This window comes from Zootermopsis nevadensis, unplaced genomic scaffold, assembly GCF_977971745.1.
Source record: "Zootermopsis nevadensis isolate Lab colony 2312 unplaced genomic scaffold, Znev_1.0 Znev_ptg000022l, whole genome shotgun sequence".
In the NCBI taxonomy this organism is placed as follows: domain Eukaryota; kingdom Metazoa; phylum Arthropoda; class Insecta; order Blattodea; family Termopsidae; genus Zootermopsis; species Zootermopsis nevadensis.
Window position 1 is genome coordinate 14,180,057 of NW_028259154.1, and position 15,600 is coordinate 14,195,656.

The 15,600-nt window shown below is 37.0% G+C and overlaps 1 protein-coding gene across 1 annotated transcript in view; it reads right to left on the minus strand.

Moving 5' to 3' along the window:
- Positions 1-200: 200 nt before the first annotated feature.
- The window catches only part of LOC110839745 (uncharacterized), a 276,902-nt gene continuing 261,502 nt past the window's right edge, over positions 201-15,600 (minus strand). The window contains exons 6-7 of the mRNA XM_087353670.1: positions 2,769-2,858; positions 201-450 (exon numbers count right to left, since the gene is read on the minus strand). Coding sequence (XP_087209796.1) covers positions 2,833-2,858 — 26 coding nt within the window. The 3' untranslated portion in view covers positions 201-450; positions 2,769-2,832. The remainder of the gene's footprint in view (positions 451-2,768; positions 2,859-15,600) is intronic.

Here is a 15,600-nt window from a genome sequence, read left to right on the forward strand (position 1 = left end):
TATTTCTCAATAAAAAACACTATTTATATTCATTCTGACACCAAGGAGGCGCCTTTTTCTTCACAATCATGTTCCGGAACACAAAGGAAAATAAAAATTATGATATAAATAAGCGATTAAATGGGGGAACAAGAACGGAAACTTTGTAACTTAAGACTCAGACAGTGGCGAGAAAGACCTTGACAGAAACAACGACAGGATTACGTTGCAGTATGTATATATATTCACTAACAGGTGGAATTTTTACACCAGTAAGAAGAAAGGTTTTCCCTGCGCCGAGAAACCAAGTCACGAGACCACATGTGGGAAGTGAATGTAAAATTCTATGAATTCTTAACAGCAGCTCTCAATGGGGACTAGTGGTTATATCTTCAAGAACCCTTTGCTTTATTTCATGGTAAATAATTCCCGGTGGACGATGAGTTGGCTCCACAAAAGGTTTGAACAACACTGAAAAAAGAAAAATACTTGCTGTTACCTGTAATCGAAATGAAGAAGTTCATCTAACAACCATTTTTTAATTAACGTAAAATCTGCAGATATTTATTATTAATGTTTTACGTTTTCAGGGTTTTTTTCGATAAAACCCTCCAAAAATTAGATTTAAACTTTATGTAAAGTAGGGGTTACAGATAAAAACCAAAATTAAAACTTTAACATTTTAACGTAGATCCTATTTCATTTAAAGTCATCTAGCACACTTGGAGTGCAATACGTAAAAGCAATAAATTGGAGCTGATATTGGTTATATTGGACGAAACACTTTGTTCTAGTACATGTACAGTGAACTGAGCGTGGAAAAGAGCGACGAACAAGATAATTCAAGAACTCCTTCAAATGCTAGAATTACACGATGCCTAATATGATAGGAAGATCCACATAACTAACAGGCAGGAAATAATTTGGAAAGAGACCGTCGTGACATTGTTCCAAGCACTATACTAAATTTTACCCGGCGGGACTGAGAAAAACCATGACGTTCATTGGTAAGAACAGTTGTTAACTCGTAGGAGACTGAAATAAGCCAACTGCAGTTCTAGAGCGTTGCGGGGAGGGGGGATAAATTGAAATAAAGGGGCGAGCCACTATCACGATATTCATTCACGTGGCTAACAATGCTATGTCCACTTCCGTATCGGAAGAAGTCCCTTCCGCGTCGTGACACAGCCAAGATAATAAATCACCAGCTTCTACATAAAGGTGCGAGTTGCTTCTTCTGACTTTCCCCTCGTGGCAGGAGTGTGTACCGCCTTACAAGGGCAGTAAAGTTAACTGCTTTTCTTCATCAGACAAATACACTAAAGAATTAACAGAGATATGGTCGATTTTATCTTACTCAATGGAGCCGTGTCCTCATTTAGAAACTGACAGTCGGCTACCTTTTAAAGAAATTCTCCAGCTTTTACATAAACCGACAGTTCATCAGTGTCGCATCGGACATGCAATCATGACGTAACACTTTTATCACTGAGTTTCGGATAGAAGATAAAAATTGAGAACAAGCTTTTGCCATATACGGTAACCTTCCCCTTTTATCACTAAGACCCACGACAAATGTGTCCTCTGTTTTGTCCATATAAGGATTCTCGAGATTTGAGGATGTCACGGTGGTAAAGACATTGATGATTGTTTTGTGCTGTGACGCTACGTGAAATTGTAGGTCCTGAAAACGAAGAAAGTAAATTCTTCCGAAACAGTGATGCCCACTTACAAGTTTACACGGCGTCAAGACCCAGAAAACCACTGCTGATCTTATGATTCTTGCCTAAATATAAGATAAGATAAGATAAAATAAAGGTACATTTTCCGCTTTGATGAAGCTTAATATTATTAATGTGCACAGGAGGAATTAACTGGAATTCCACTCATTCTGCACCTTGGAAATGAATTGAGGTATGATTTACGCTCCGGCCGCTCTTACCCGGAGAAAGAGCTTTTCGATTTCAAAATGCATTTGATGGCGATGGGGGGATTCCTTGCCAATGTTTTTCTTTTGGGTTTTAACGCAGTGTGGACATCTTCAGAGTTGAAGATGGAGACGGCAAGTTTCTCCGAAACGTTGGTGTCTATGTAAAGATCTACACGGCAATGAACCCAGGGGAACATCGAAATCTTCACCATCGTGAGGACCTCAAATCTTACATAGTAAAAAACCTTGCTCAGTCAGCAGTCGAAATCTGTTCGATCAGACAATAAACATTCACTTTAATGACTGAACTACCCGAACTCCCAAACTTCATACAAAGGCACCGGTCTACCAACACGCCTTAACCACAACTAAACAAGATAATACACAGACATCAACAAAAAACAAAAAGGTATACACATGCGATGATAACGATTTCATTTACTGTTCTACTAATTTATAGATATGAAAACAGAGTTAATACTATTTTCATTTGTAATGCAGTGACTCATGTGGAAAATTATTTTTTTAAACAACATAATGATTATTAAATTTAATTGAACTTGTGATTTAAAATATGGACACCAGAAGTCAATTTGTTAACTAAGTATGATATAACGGTGAACGACAAACTCAAAATCTGTGTGAATTAACATCAGTTTGCCGAAAATTAATATCGATTCTGTATTACAGAAAACAAAATTAGCTGAACTTTGAGACTTTATTTAAAATAAGGTTAGATATTATAGGATTTAACTACATTGTCTTTATTTAAACACGGCACGATTTATGATTCGGTAGTAATGCTACTAGTCACATTAAGTTGTATGAAATATGCCGATAAAGCAAGCACGACACTCACCTAATGCAGTGGAGATCCAAATCTTCAGTGTTGAAAGGCCTTCATTTCCACCTAGGTACCTGCATTATCCATAGCCGAAAGGAAGGCAGCCTAAAACAAACCACCATATGCCCTGAAGCCACGTATTCATTAAGTTAACATCAGAATGAGAAGATGCTTCTGTGCTACTGCTATTTGGAATTTTTAAAACATCTGTGGTTGATGTAACTAAAGCATGATGAACTTTTACAACCTCGAATTTAAGGTACTCGTAGATTTACATTTCTATCTACTTTTGCCAGCCTAAGTATTTGATTTTGTGTATCCGTGGGTTTTGTGTGGGTCCACACACGGAGAAAGAAAAGGCTTTAAGAGTTGGAAATGCTCTGGAAATAGAGCAGTAATAATATAAAAAAGCTACTTATTAGCTTACAGATCAACACTGCGGATTGCATTTGTTTGACTACTTTGATGTTATTTTATGTAATAATTTAAACAATAACGCAGCACTCTTCAACGTTAAAATAAATAAACCCTTCTCTCTCGAAAGCTAACACAATTTATTGCACCATTATATTTGCAAATTGCACAGAACGTATAACATTTAGAATACTTATTTATAAAACAAATGAAGAGTAATAATATCTTCACGGCGACTAAAGCCACATTTCTGCCAAACATACCAACACACAAGCAATTGTTTTACTCCAGACTCCCGCCAAACGCAAACACAAAGCTCGACGGATATTGGCAAATTTAGCAGAATGTGTTGTTATGTATTTTTTATATTTAGTGAAGGACAAGCATCTTAGGTTTTGATTAGTGCTAACAGCGCCCGCCTTCCCCTGACTCCCCCCACCCAATCTTAAACAATGCTTCGGCTTTAAGAGAATGCAACTGCTGTGTCAATAGACAGTGGAATAATTAGAAGGTTGTATTTTGTAAACACGTCATACGCATTAATATGTTTTTTGTTTAGTACTTAAGTATTCGATTACAATCTATGGCATGTCAAGAATCTACTTGGCTAAAACGACAAAAAAAGCGGCCTCAGGAATAGCAAGACGGAGAAAAAAGAGAATAAGTTAAGAAATGTATGCAGAGTGTAAAGATTCTGGCGCGTTCGTCAGAATTTGAAATCTGATCGTAACAAGAAAGCACAAAGTGGTTACCTGCGCCATGTGTGAATGGGTGATAGCGGTTTCACTGAGGATTTCCTGCGCGGTTGCGCGGTTGACTGGGGATTACACGCTGGAGGATTCCCCACCCAGTAATTGATGTATGCAGAAAGTATGCAGGTCTTCGACAAGGACTCCGTAGTTGTCGTCTGATTAAAAAAGTTTAATGTGTTGTCAATTCTAGTAATACTCCCAGAAAGAAAATTGGCAAGAAAAGAAAGACGGAAGAAATTGTTAGTAAATACAGATGTGTGACTTCTGGAATGATGTGTAAATTTAAATAAAAATTCACCATTTGAGTGAATTCTGTTTGCAGCTTGCGCAGAAGTTAAAACTGACTTCAGCCGTGCCCAACATCTGGATTCCATTTCTTTACGTGAAGACCAGCAGCAGAACCTCCGCTTGTAATCCTTATCGTACAGTGTAAATATTTTTACTTATGTTATCCTTATCACTTGAAGAATTATCCAAATAAACTTTACAGAAAACCCCAGTAATTTATCAGAACTTCCGTTCTCGGAAGTGCCCAACATTCCTTATATGTATATGTCTGCGATCTATAAATAGCTTACTGTTCGCTCTCTCACTTTGTCCGTACGTCACAGAAAACCGCAGGGTGTAAGAGGAAACAATGACGTCACCCATTCATCTTCCGGAATAATTTTTTCCAGTGCTGTTCACGAACTACGTTGGCGGTGACACGAGACTGCTCATTGTAGCCACGATTGTCGTCTTTACGAAATCATCAATGTAACATGTATTCAGTTATTGAAGATTACGACAAATTGCTAAGGCCATACAGATGGAAATTACCAAAACAGCATTCAATTATGAGCCTACAGTTTAAAGTGCAGGAGATAAATCAAGAAGACAGACAATAGGAAAAGAGTTTGAGGCGGGTTCTGATATCAAATTTCAGTTCTTCAGGCAAAAAATTATATATTTATAACTAACTAACTAGATGGCTTACCGAAACCGAAGGTTCATCACCGAATCAACCAAAGCCCTCCACCGGACCCTGTCCTGGGCCAACAAAATCCAGTCTCCTTCAACTCCTATCTCCCATAGATCCCGCCTGATATTATCCTCCCATCTACGTCTAGGTCTCCCCAGCGGTCTCTTTCCCTCAGGCTTCCCAACCAATACCCGGTGCACTCCTCTAGCCACATCCATGCCCCGACCATCTCATTCTTCTCGACTTAAGCACCCTGACAATATTGGGGGAGAAGTACAGATTTTTAACATTATATATATATTCGTGGACCCACACTGCATGTTCCGTCAAAATACAAAGAAACAAACAGACGGTCTGAACGAACAGCTCGTTAGCAAATTGGTTAACTCCAGTGAGTGTGATCTAATCGGCTAATATGTAAGGGTCGGTAATTCTTGGTCCAGTTCTCGGAAGGATTTAGTTCCGTATCCTGTTATGAATCTCCCAGTTAGTCGGGATTTCACTATGCGGGAATTATTTTATTCCGGTACTGCTCAAGGACATGCAAGCATCAACATGTGGTTAAATTAGTCACAGCGAGAGATCAGTTGATATGGTGGCAGAACAACGATTGATATTATCGGAAAATTAGAAGTCCAGATTCATACTAATTTAATATTCCACGATTAACTATAGATCTATATATAATAAACACGTGTTGGCTGGTTAGTTGGTTGGTGATATATTTTTTATATTACTATTTGCAATGTATAAAATCCAATCACATTATTTAATTACGAAAACATAATTCATGGTATTTTTATGTGCTGTTTTGTTAGACTTATCAATAAAAATGTTTTTTAAGTACTAATTTAGAAAAACGCTCACCGCGAGCGTAAGCTACAACCCGCTGGTTAACGATGTAGTTTGTCTGATCGGATCTGTTTTGTTCCAATATATGGAGTACCATCGAACCACGAAAGACAGAATACATTTTCATTTTCTTTTCTAAATGTGCAAGCACGGTTAACTTGATCGCTTAGCTCCTGGGTATACCAGATTCAGTGAGGAAATTGTATAGCCAAAAAATTATCTCTTATCTGAATCTGGGCTTTTATGAAGCAAAAATAACAGCCGATGCACTGTCCCTTTGTATTCAAATTTTTGTTTCAGTATGTGACAAATGCAGAATATCTGATCACTCGTTGATCGGTGTCGTCGAAATCCACTCTGATAATCCCCAGTAATTTTATATACGTAAGAAGTTAACTTCGACAGAAAAATATCTGATGAAATGTCGTATGTGGACTATCGGAATTCTGTGATAACACCAAATATTAATAGGTGATCAAACCATCGAGGACGACGTAAATCGTGTATGTAGCACGCATGGGGGAGATGATAACTGAAAAACTCGAAGGGAGACACAAGTAGAGAAAGAAGTATACTATTAAAATAAATTTGTATGAAACAGGGTGTCAGGGTGTGGATTAGATTAAACTGGGCTAGGATATGTCCAGAAGCTTGTTCGTTTGAACAGCGTAATGATTCTTCCGTTATATTAACGCTGGAAATTTTCCGACTAGTGGAGAGGTTAACGCTTTTTAAAGAAGGTTCTGCTACTTGTAGTTGTTAGATCGGTTTGTTTTGTATGATCATGAGTAATAGCTGTTTGCATGAGTGAACACACCACAAATAAGTGATGTCCTATAGCGTTCTTATAACACTAATATATTTACAGTGCTGAACAAGACACAAAATATACAAACCCGTTTCGTTTGGATCTGAATGTTTTATTCGCACAGTTTTTCAAGTAATCTTCAATTTAAATAAGAACAATAATAATTAATAAATCATCAAGGCCTGAGTGTAAATTACATGTAGAAATGTGGTAAGTCGAAATGGTAACAAAAATACCTACACATTTTAGCGGAAATATTCCATATGACACTGCAAATAAATCCAAATATTAGATATTCTGCTAAGATGAATTGAAGTGTAAATAACAGGGCAGGTTTTTTCACGAAGAAAATATAATTGCTAGACATCGAAATGACAACAGATGCTTGAGGTTGTAACGAATGTGTCCAACAGCTCAAAGACCTGGCTTGGCGAGAAATAAAATAGCCTCATTTTATATTCTGGACTATGAACGGTGCTGAAATGTGGGGCTCACCGTGTTACGCATGTCACAGAAAGCGAGAAGAAGCTACCGCGATATGCCCGCTGGCGGACCGACTGTCAGCGATATGGGAGAGGTTCTGAAGGTCGCCGACAGAGGGTGTGGCGGTAGTGAATCATACGAGTAGAAGACGAAACAGATCTGCGAGCCTCATCCTGGTCCATGAACTAGATCCGGGTGGACATGACGAGGCGGGAAACAAAATACAGTTATCATTCGCGCTTCTTTGCCGTTCCTCTTTCTGTAAGGCATGGTATTTTGAGGAGACGATAATTGCGCACAATGTTTTAAGTGTAGGGACAATCTGTAACAAACTGGATGTGAGGGTGTGGACTGAATCAAACCTGCCCATAATAAGCAATAACCAACTGCAGTGCAAATAAGGGCACAAAATAACACGGAATTGGAAAATTATACAAGTCCACTAATCAATGTTCGATTACAGCAAATATTCAAAGTTTTACATTGTGTATGGGTGGTTGGTCTCTAAAAGCTTATGTTATTGGGACAAATAAATTTTGGTGTTATCCATCTATGATAATCTGTATTTTATCTTATATGAAGCGTAAATAAAGCCTTATGCATTCTTTTAAAGGACTCATTGCACAAAAACGGCCCAGTGGTACATAACACAGGCGTCATTAAAAGATCTATAACTCGTGTTTGTTACATTGTTCATAAGATAAATGTTTAACAATATATCTCTGACTCAGCCTGATATCTGTAGCTCAGTTTTCTTTTAATAAAAAAGACACTTGTGTCTGCATAAATTCCAAGAACGCGGAAAAAGCATTTTGAAAGTATGTAAACTCAAAAAATGGAGTACGTTGTTCCAGACTTGGTACTTCCTTCGGGTTGGACACAAGGGGAAAATTAGCTAATTTATTTTTCGTCGGTGTATTCGTCAGTGATCTATGTCCGCGCATCCATCGGCATCTTATTTGTAAGAAGCCAACCATTCGCTACCTGGTTAATATTTACATTCTTTAGTAGCATGATGTGCTCAGGTACTTGAAGAACGGGTCGTTCCCAGTATCCAATAGCATGATGTCTTATGATACAATTTTGATATACAGAAACTTACGCCTGTCCGAGTCATAACTGCAATAAGAGAACAGAAAGTTTATCTGTGTGTCAGGGGTAAGAAGTTCCAGATGATTTCGAATTTTTACGGTGCTCTTAGCAAGAAAATACTCTTTAACACGTTCCCAAGTGGCCTTCACCCCACCACTGCCCGATTAAGTGCGACGAAGTTTGCATACAACTGACAGATACATCAATGTTACATATACCAGTTTAACGTACAGGGATACATGCAATGCATAAATGACATAAAGAAACGCGTGTTTACAATGGAATCTACTGAGACTCGAATATGTTTACATTCCACAAAGATTTATTTCAACATATGTATTCACTTTATATACGAATAATGTATAGAAAATACCCAAGAAGCGTTTTATTACGAATATTGAAGCGAGTAAATACTATAACATAATTAATTTACAAATTTATACAAAGTAATGCCTATTCACACGTTTCAAAAGTGTTTTAAGATGGAATTAAGAGTAAACATATTTTAATAAGAATCTTTATCTGTGTTTCATACAGAAAGATCAGTCTTCATATTACTACAGGACGAGTTTAAATTGCTATTAACCTGTGATTATATGAGATTTTTAATTACACAAGCCTTACAATGGACAAGATTATGAAATGAGATTATTAATTAAAGTAATAGTCTATGAAGTAAAGGTTTTTTGCTCATAAAATGGTATCTATGTAGGGTCTATGTTCCAAAAATGCCTCAGGTAATTATTTTACAATGATTTCTTTATAGGTTCGTGTGAACAGTAAATCCATTACATTGTAATTAAGTCAAATATTTTTTCGAGAATTGACTACTTCCGTCTTTAGGTGATTTATTACCACTTTATCATTATACTATGTTTTGAATTAGTAACACCTGTTATGATATAACACGATCTGTATGCTCATCACTGCACCGTTAATTTAGCAGATGTTACTAATTTAAAAAATAACAGTTAAAACATACCTGTAAATATAATGAAAAACCATTAACTTAGAAACAGGAGTAAAGAAAAATGTTGAAACTTTGTTTATATCAAATAGCAGTCAAACAATGAGTAATTCCCAAATTAAAGCAATGCAAAGAATTTATTATTGTTACAGAATCGTTAAGAATTCAAAGATATTTAGCTGGACTGTTCGTGGTACATACTGTATATATGTAATAAGATTCATGGTATATGTTACTTCACGCTCGTCTCCCGAACCGTGTTGAATCAATAACAGAGGTCTGTAAACTTTACTTTGCTTGTTTTGTATTCTGTTACCTTCGTAGAAGCAGAGCCAGTTTAGTCGTAAAGAAGATTTAAGAATTCCTAACATTTAGACAAATTAAAATATTTTCGCACTATACAGGTGTAACTAAGGATTGTGTAGACAAATCTGCTGCCTGCAATAATGGATGCGCTTTCTGAAGTAATTGGGATTATAAATTGTAAGAAGTCAGAATAAGATATTTTCGGGTGTTATCTTGACGTTTACAAATGTCGGATATTACCCTCAATACAGGAAAGGCATTGTTTACCTCTTTCTATCCCGCGAACTTAAGAATTTGGGTTGAAGGCTGATGTATTAATGACACAGTATGGGCTTGAGGATGGTTACCAAATCTTCTTTTATTATGAAATGGAAATCATAAATTCCTCTAACATGTTGGTAACCACAAGACTACTACACAATGTCGTAACACAGAATAACACAATCAATTTTTACAACTGTAGAAACAGAGTAAACGAAACGCTGATGTGTACAATTCACGAATTGAAAATCGTGGGAGTTATCGAACAGGACACAATTCACAGATCTGTAGTTGACAGTGGAATATTGTGTTATGATATGAACAGATGTAAACATGAATGGAGAACGTGTTTGTTTGTTTGTAACGCTTGAGTGTACCATACAATGATCCCGTCTCCGACTGAAGATCAAAAAGATAGGATATCCACTGGATAAAGCTAGTCTGTAGTACTGGACAGTGAATAAGATCACAGGTTGATTATGCTAAAAATAAACATCTTCTTCCAAATGCAAAATTTCTACAAATTAATATAAATAACGCTAAATTTTAAGAAGTGAAAAAGAGCAAACATGAAAGTTTGTATAATGAAGATGTGACAACAATAAGAAATCTGGTCTTAATGCACATAAGATCACGACAAAAAGTATTTGGACACGGATTTACAAGCACTAAAATCAATAAAGTCTTCTCGGGCAATCAGCCGCGTTAGCTAGTTACCGTAGTACACCGACGTTTCGGGAACAAATTCTGTCCCATTCTTCAGGGTTCTGATGTGACTGGATCCTCGGAAGTCGGTTTACTACGGTAACCAGCTAACGCGGCTGATTGTCCGAGAAGATTTTATTGATTGTACTCGCCGCGAAAGTCTCAAATCCTATAAGCACTAAAATACTTGGACTTCTGTACATTAAGAAATATTCAAATTGTTAGTCGTCTGCGAGCTGCAGGTTCAATTGTCGATCTATCGTTGCGATTTCCGCAAGTACCTCCATGTAAATGCTGGGACAGGACCTTCATACAGGTCATGTCCGCTTCTTTTCACACACTTATTCATTTACCAACTTACCATCCCTCCATACGACGCCGTATAACATATATTGTTAAATAGAGTCATTAAACTTCAAAAGTGGACCTGCGTTAACAATAGTCTCAACCATCAAACGAGGATTTAAAACTACAAAGACATATATTGGAAACTCGCTCCATAATTGCTTTGGCAGAAAATCGTTCATAGACCACCTGAATTTACAGCTCTATTTGCATTGTGTCCTCGTGTTGTAATTAAACTTAGAGTGAAAGTCCGACATTAGGGCTACAAGAAAAAAAAAAAGAGACAAAATTTCTTGTTCGCGCTCCCACACTAACTGACCGTGTATTAAACACGAGATCGCCAAATGACAGTCTAATCTGCGCGGCCGATAAAGAAAATGACAATATGTAATTCCAAATTCTGACTGTGCAATTTATGAGACACTCTGTATATAATGTAGCGGTACACACACATGCGCTTTATTCTGTGCGATTGATAAAGGGTCGAATGCAGAGATATGCATCTATAGTCACTGGCCAATGACCAACTTTTATATGATAAATGTGTCTACCCTCGTCGGCTTTGCAGATGACGCCAACATGAACACAAGAAATCAACATTACGTAAGACAAAACCGACCACATGTGAACTACTTAGTTACTTAGTTTCTCGGTAGGGAAAGCAAGTCGTGTTCAGTCAAACAGAACGGACAGAGGTCGTCAGTCCTACTCAGTAGCCAATTACAGCCGAACGTCAGGATGCGCTAACTTCAATTTCAGCTAAATTTAATTAACCTGCCTGTTTGATTATAGACCAGTCTCATTATGAAACCACGTTGTGGTCTTGCAGATGTTTTGTACCTAACGTGCAGACTATACAAAAACGTAATAAAATTAAAGTTTCTGCCTACGACAGGTTGCTCCAGCTTCTTCCTTCCCTCGGACCAAGAAATTCTCCCATTGCACACGAGAGCCAATAAATCCCTCTTGACACTAAAAATAAAAACTAATGTTAAATTTTCGTTATTTTTAACAATACGTATTGAAAATGACAAATTACCATGTTCAAATACAAACTTTATTGAAATATGCAGATTACTATAGTCATATACTGCTTTAAAATAGCTCACGCTACACCTTGTATCTGATACGTTTTACCTAGGAAACTTAAAATTTACAGTAGAATCTTAAAGCCAGTAGCATGTGTGACACTTGTACATAAAGCACCAGAAGAAATGGGTCAAGACTTCTTTTCCTTCAAATCCTTCGGAGTGAAGTACATAAACAAGATTTGAAGTAAGTAGTAACAAATTATCAATCAATTTCTCTAGCCTTGATACAAGTGATCTCGGACCGTATGTAGCCCGCGGGCTGCCAGTTGGACCACTCTGGTCTACGTCATGTTTTTGGAAGTGGAGTATTCAGAACCTTAAAGCCATGCATCTTTCAAAAAAGAGGTCGTACTAGCATTTGCCGAAATAATTTTAAAATATCAATATTCTATGAAAAGTAGGCGTGTATTTAAATTATATTTATTGAAAAACTAAATTATATTAGCATTCTCCTTCAAGGGATGGGTACTCAGTACAAATCTTAAGCTTTACAACGCAGACTTTCGTCATGGTCGAAGGAATAAGAAGGACAGGCAGACATGTGTGCATCTAAAAGTGAATTTTTTACAGCCTCACTTTCTCCAGTTTAACCTCGTATCCAAAACGAAAGTTTATTTACATAAATGTTACAGACTTGAACACTGATAAAAGACTACTGAATCAGAACTGTATTTCCTACAGATCTGAAATATAATTTTTCTTTATCACAAGAAAACTTAACTAAAATTGAAACTAATCCTATATTTGAAGCGGAGTTCATAAAAAAGAATTTGTGGAACTAGGTGGCAAGACAACATTTGAACATGAAATCTGCTATAACTATCTTAATTGTGTTTTGCTTAAACTCATTTATGGATTTTAACACTTCTTATCACTTAAAGACAAGCAAGCATAGGCCACTCTTTTCGAAACAACACTTACAAGCAAATCTTCGAAATTCGATCTCCGACATTGTACTTGACAAGGAAATTCTTGCAATAAAACGACAACGCACACCGAACATTAAATTAGATATCCAGAGTGGTCCCTTCGGTTGAGGAATCCAAACTGAAACTGTACATGCATTTCACAGCTCTATTACGCGTACTGCATGACCCTATCAGTTTATCCTCCTTGATTTCATCACATCAAACGGCAAACGAAACGGATGAGTTTAAAATATTGTTGTTCCTTTTGTAACCTCCTCTTCTAAACCAGTCCAATAAATAACCGTCTAGGACATTACCACGTTACGTCCGAACTAAAAACTATTTGGGATCCGGCCACTATTTTATAATTTCTGTGCTCGTAAGCAGTCGTCATCTGTAACAGTACAAGCTTTGTGCTAGTTTCTTCAACAATTCAAACTCAGGCTACTATTTTAGCAAGTGCGATTTATCGAAAATTTATGGTAACCTCTGTGCCTAACATATAACGTTTCTCGACATTTGAATAGTACTGTACCTCTGCAAGTGGTAATACTTTATATTTAATACGTCTTGTGCAATGCAAGTAGATGTTTTGTGTGTTGCTGGAATGTATTCCTAATAAATGAGTTCTGTGCTTTCAATATATGTAACAGGAAACTCTGCAGGTGGAAAATTCTTGAGATGTAGTAATGGAAAATCTGTAGTGCATGCAGACAGTTGCTATTTCCTGATATTTTAGCACTGAAATAAACCACACAGTTGTAATGGTCTGCAACAAGGTGCACAGAAACATAATACAAATTACTCACTGCATGCTGCAAAACATTTCCTTTATTAAGTTTAAAGTCACTTAGCTGATCGAAACATTCCCCGTCGTATTTTATTAAACAGTAACAGTAAACAGACATGTGCATTACTCTGTCCACATAAGCCAACCACTGGACTATGTACGTACTGAATAAGTCCTATTGAACCACACCTCTAATACCAATAATAGGCGAAGATAACACACTCAAAGAGCACAAATTCTGCTAGATGCTTAACAGTCGTAATGTAGTTCATCATCATCATCATCATTATTCCTTGAACTGGGTTCTTATTCCAGAAAATTAAATAAACTTTCATTCCGTGTCTTAAAAAACGTCCTTTGTCTTCTTATTCAGACAATAGATTGATAATTTCTATTGTCACCAAATATTACTAGAGCTATTAAATTAAGGAGAACGAGATTAACCGTACAGCGCCTATGGGTAAATTAGGAATACGTACTACATTTTAGTTTGTAAAGTTGAAGACTTGGGAGTTCATGGGAGAGTAATACTACAACGGATCTTAGGGAATTCGAATTGTAGAGTATAGAATGGATTCATTTGACTGAGGACACCGACCGGTGCTGGAATCTTGTGATCTCAATAATAAACTTCCGGGTTTAATACAAATTAGGTATTTTTAATGAGCTTAGCGGCTACCACCTTCTCAAGGACTCTGCTTCATGGAGGTAGTTAATTCAAAGGGATTCTAATTAGTGTCTTCCGCACACCTGGCGTGTTATAAAAAGTTAAACTGCCCTAAATTAAATTTTTAACCCTTTAATCAAGCTCATTGGTATCTATATGTAATATGTGCTTTGACAACCACTAGCGCTTCGTTTTGTATTTATGAGTTTCGTATGGTTCTCATTGAAAAACAAGGATCATTTCCTTAACCAGCATAAACAAGCTGATCTTTCTAATGGTTAAGTGTTATGTTTTCTTTGCGGTACGGACTGAATTCTTAAATATTATTTACACAACTACTGGCTCCAAAGGGTTAATAAATGTGAATTGAAGGGAATAAATAAATATGGGCAAACATAGACAAAAATTAGACACAGGCTGTCGAAATTAATTTTTTTTTAGATATGTCGCGGGTTAGTGTCACTTGGGCCGCAACGCAAATGAAGATATTAGAGAAGAATTTACTTTCACAACTTAAATGACAGGATTCAGCAACACAGAAATCAAAAGTTCTCATGTACAAAACAAATACAGCAATACCGTATACCAGAACAGGCGTGAGAAACGTAGAGGAAGAAAATCAACGACTAGACCAAGAAATAGAATGTCAAAACAAATTTTGGAGAACCAACAGGCTAATAACCAAAACACTTTCCATTGACAATGGCTTCAGATATATACACTACACAGATATGGAAGGAAAGTAGTCCATTTTTAAAAGAACAGCTAAATTTCCCGTCAATAATGACACGAAAATCAAAACCAATAAACACATAATCATAAGAGGCTTAGCGACGGGGTCTTATTGAACACGTTAATGACACCTCGGGTTCCAAGAAGGCTGAAATTTTTTTGAGCAGTTAAGAGCAATTAATTTCACAACAAACACCTTTATGAACGGATTTAGCCCACCAACACACGTCGATGCGCACATCCGTAAAGGCAAGATGGGTTGCAGTATGATAAGTCTATTTTTTCCGAACTGCACTGAAACTGACTATGGATGCACTGGTCGCCTATTCACTAAACATCAGCGCCAGGGCGTATAGCTGCCCACTCACCTCCATCTACTCGAGGCTAAAGACACGTGAAACTTCACTTCAATTAATCCTGTTGGCTTCATGGCGTAGCATTGTGTGACACAGTAACAACTTTATAGAAACATAAAGAAGGACAAGTTTTATTGCCCATAAACTCAGCATGTAAAGAATAAGAGATAACCATTCCTTCCCAAAGAATGTACACGGGCGGAGGGATACATGAGAGTTGTAAGTAGTAGAGTAGCAAGCATATTAGACCACACCGAATTTATTTATCGCATTGACCCCTCCTTCACTCACGAATTTAAATACGGAACCTCTTTTCCATAACGTATATCCACACCCATTGCCGTTAACAAAGGCCCG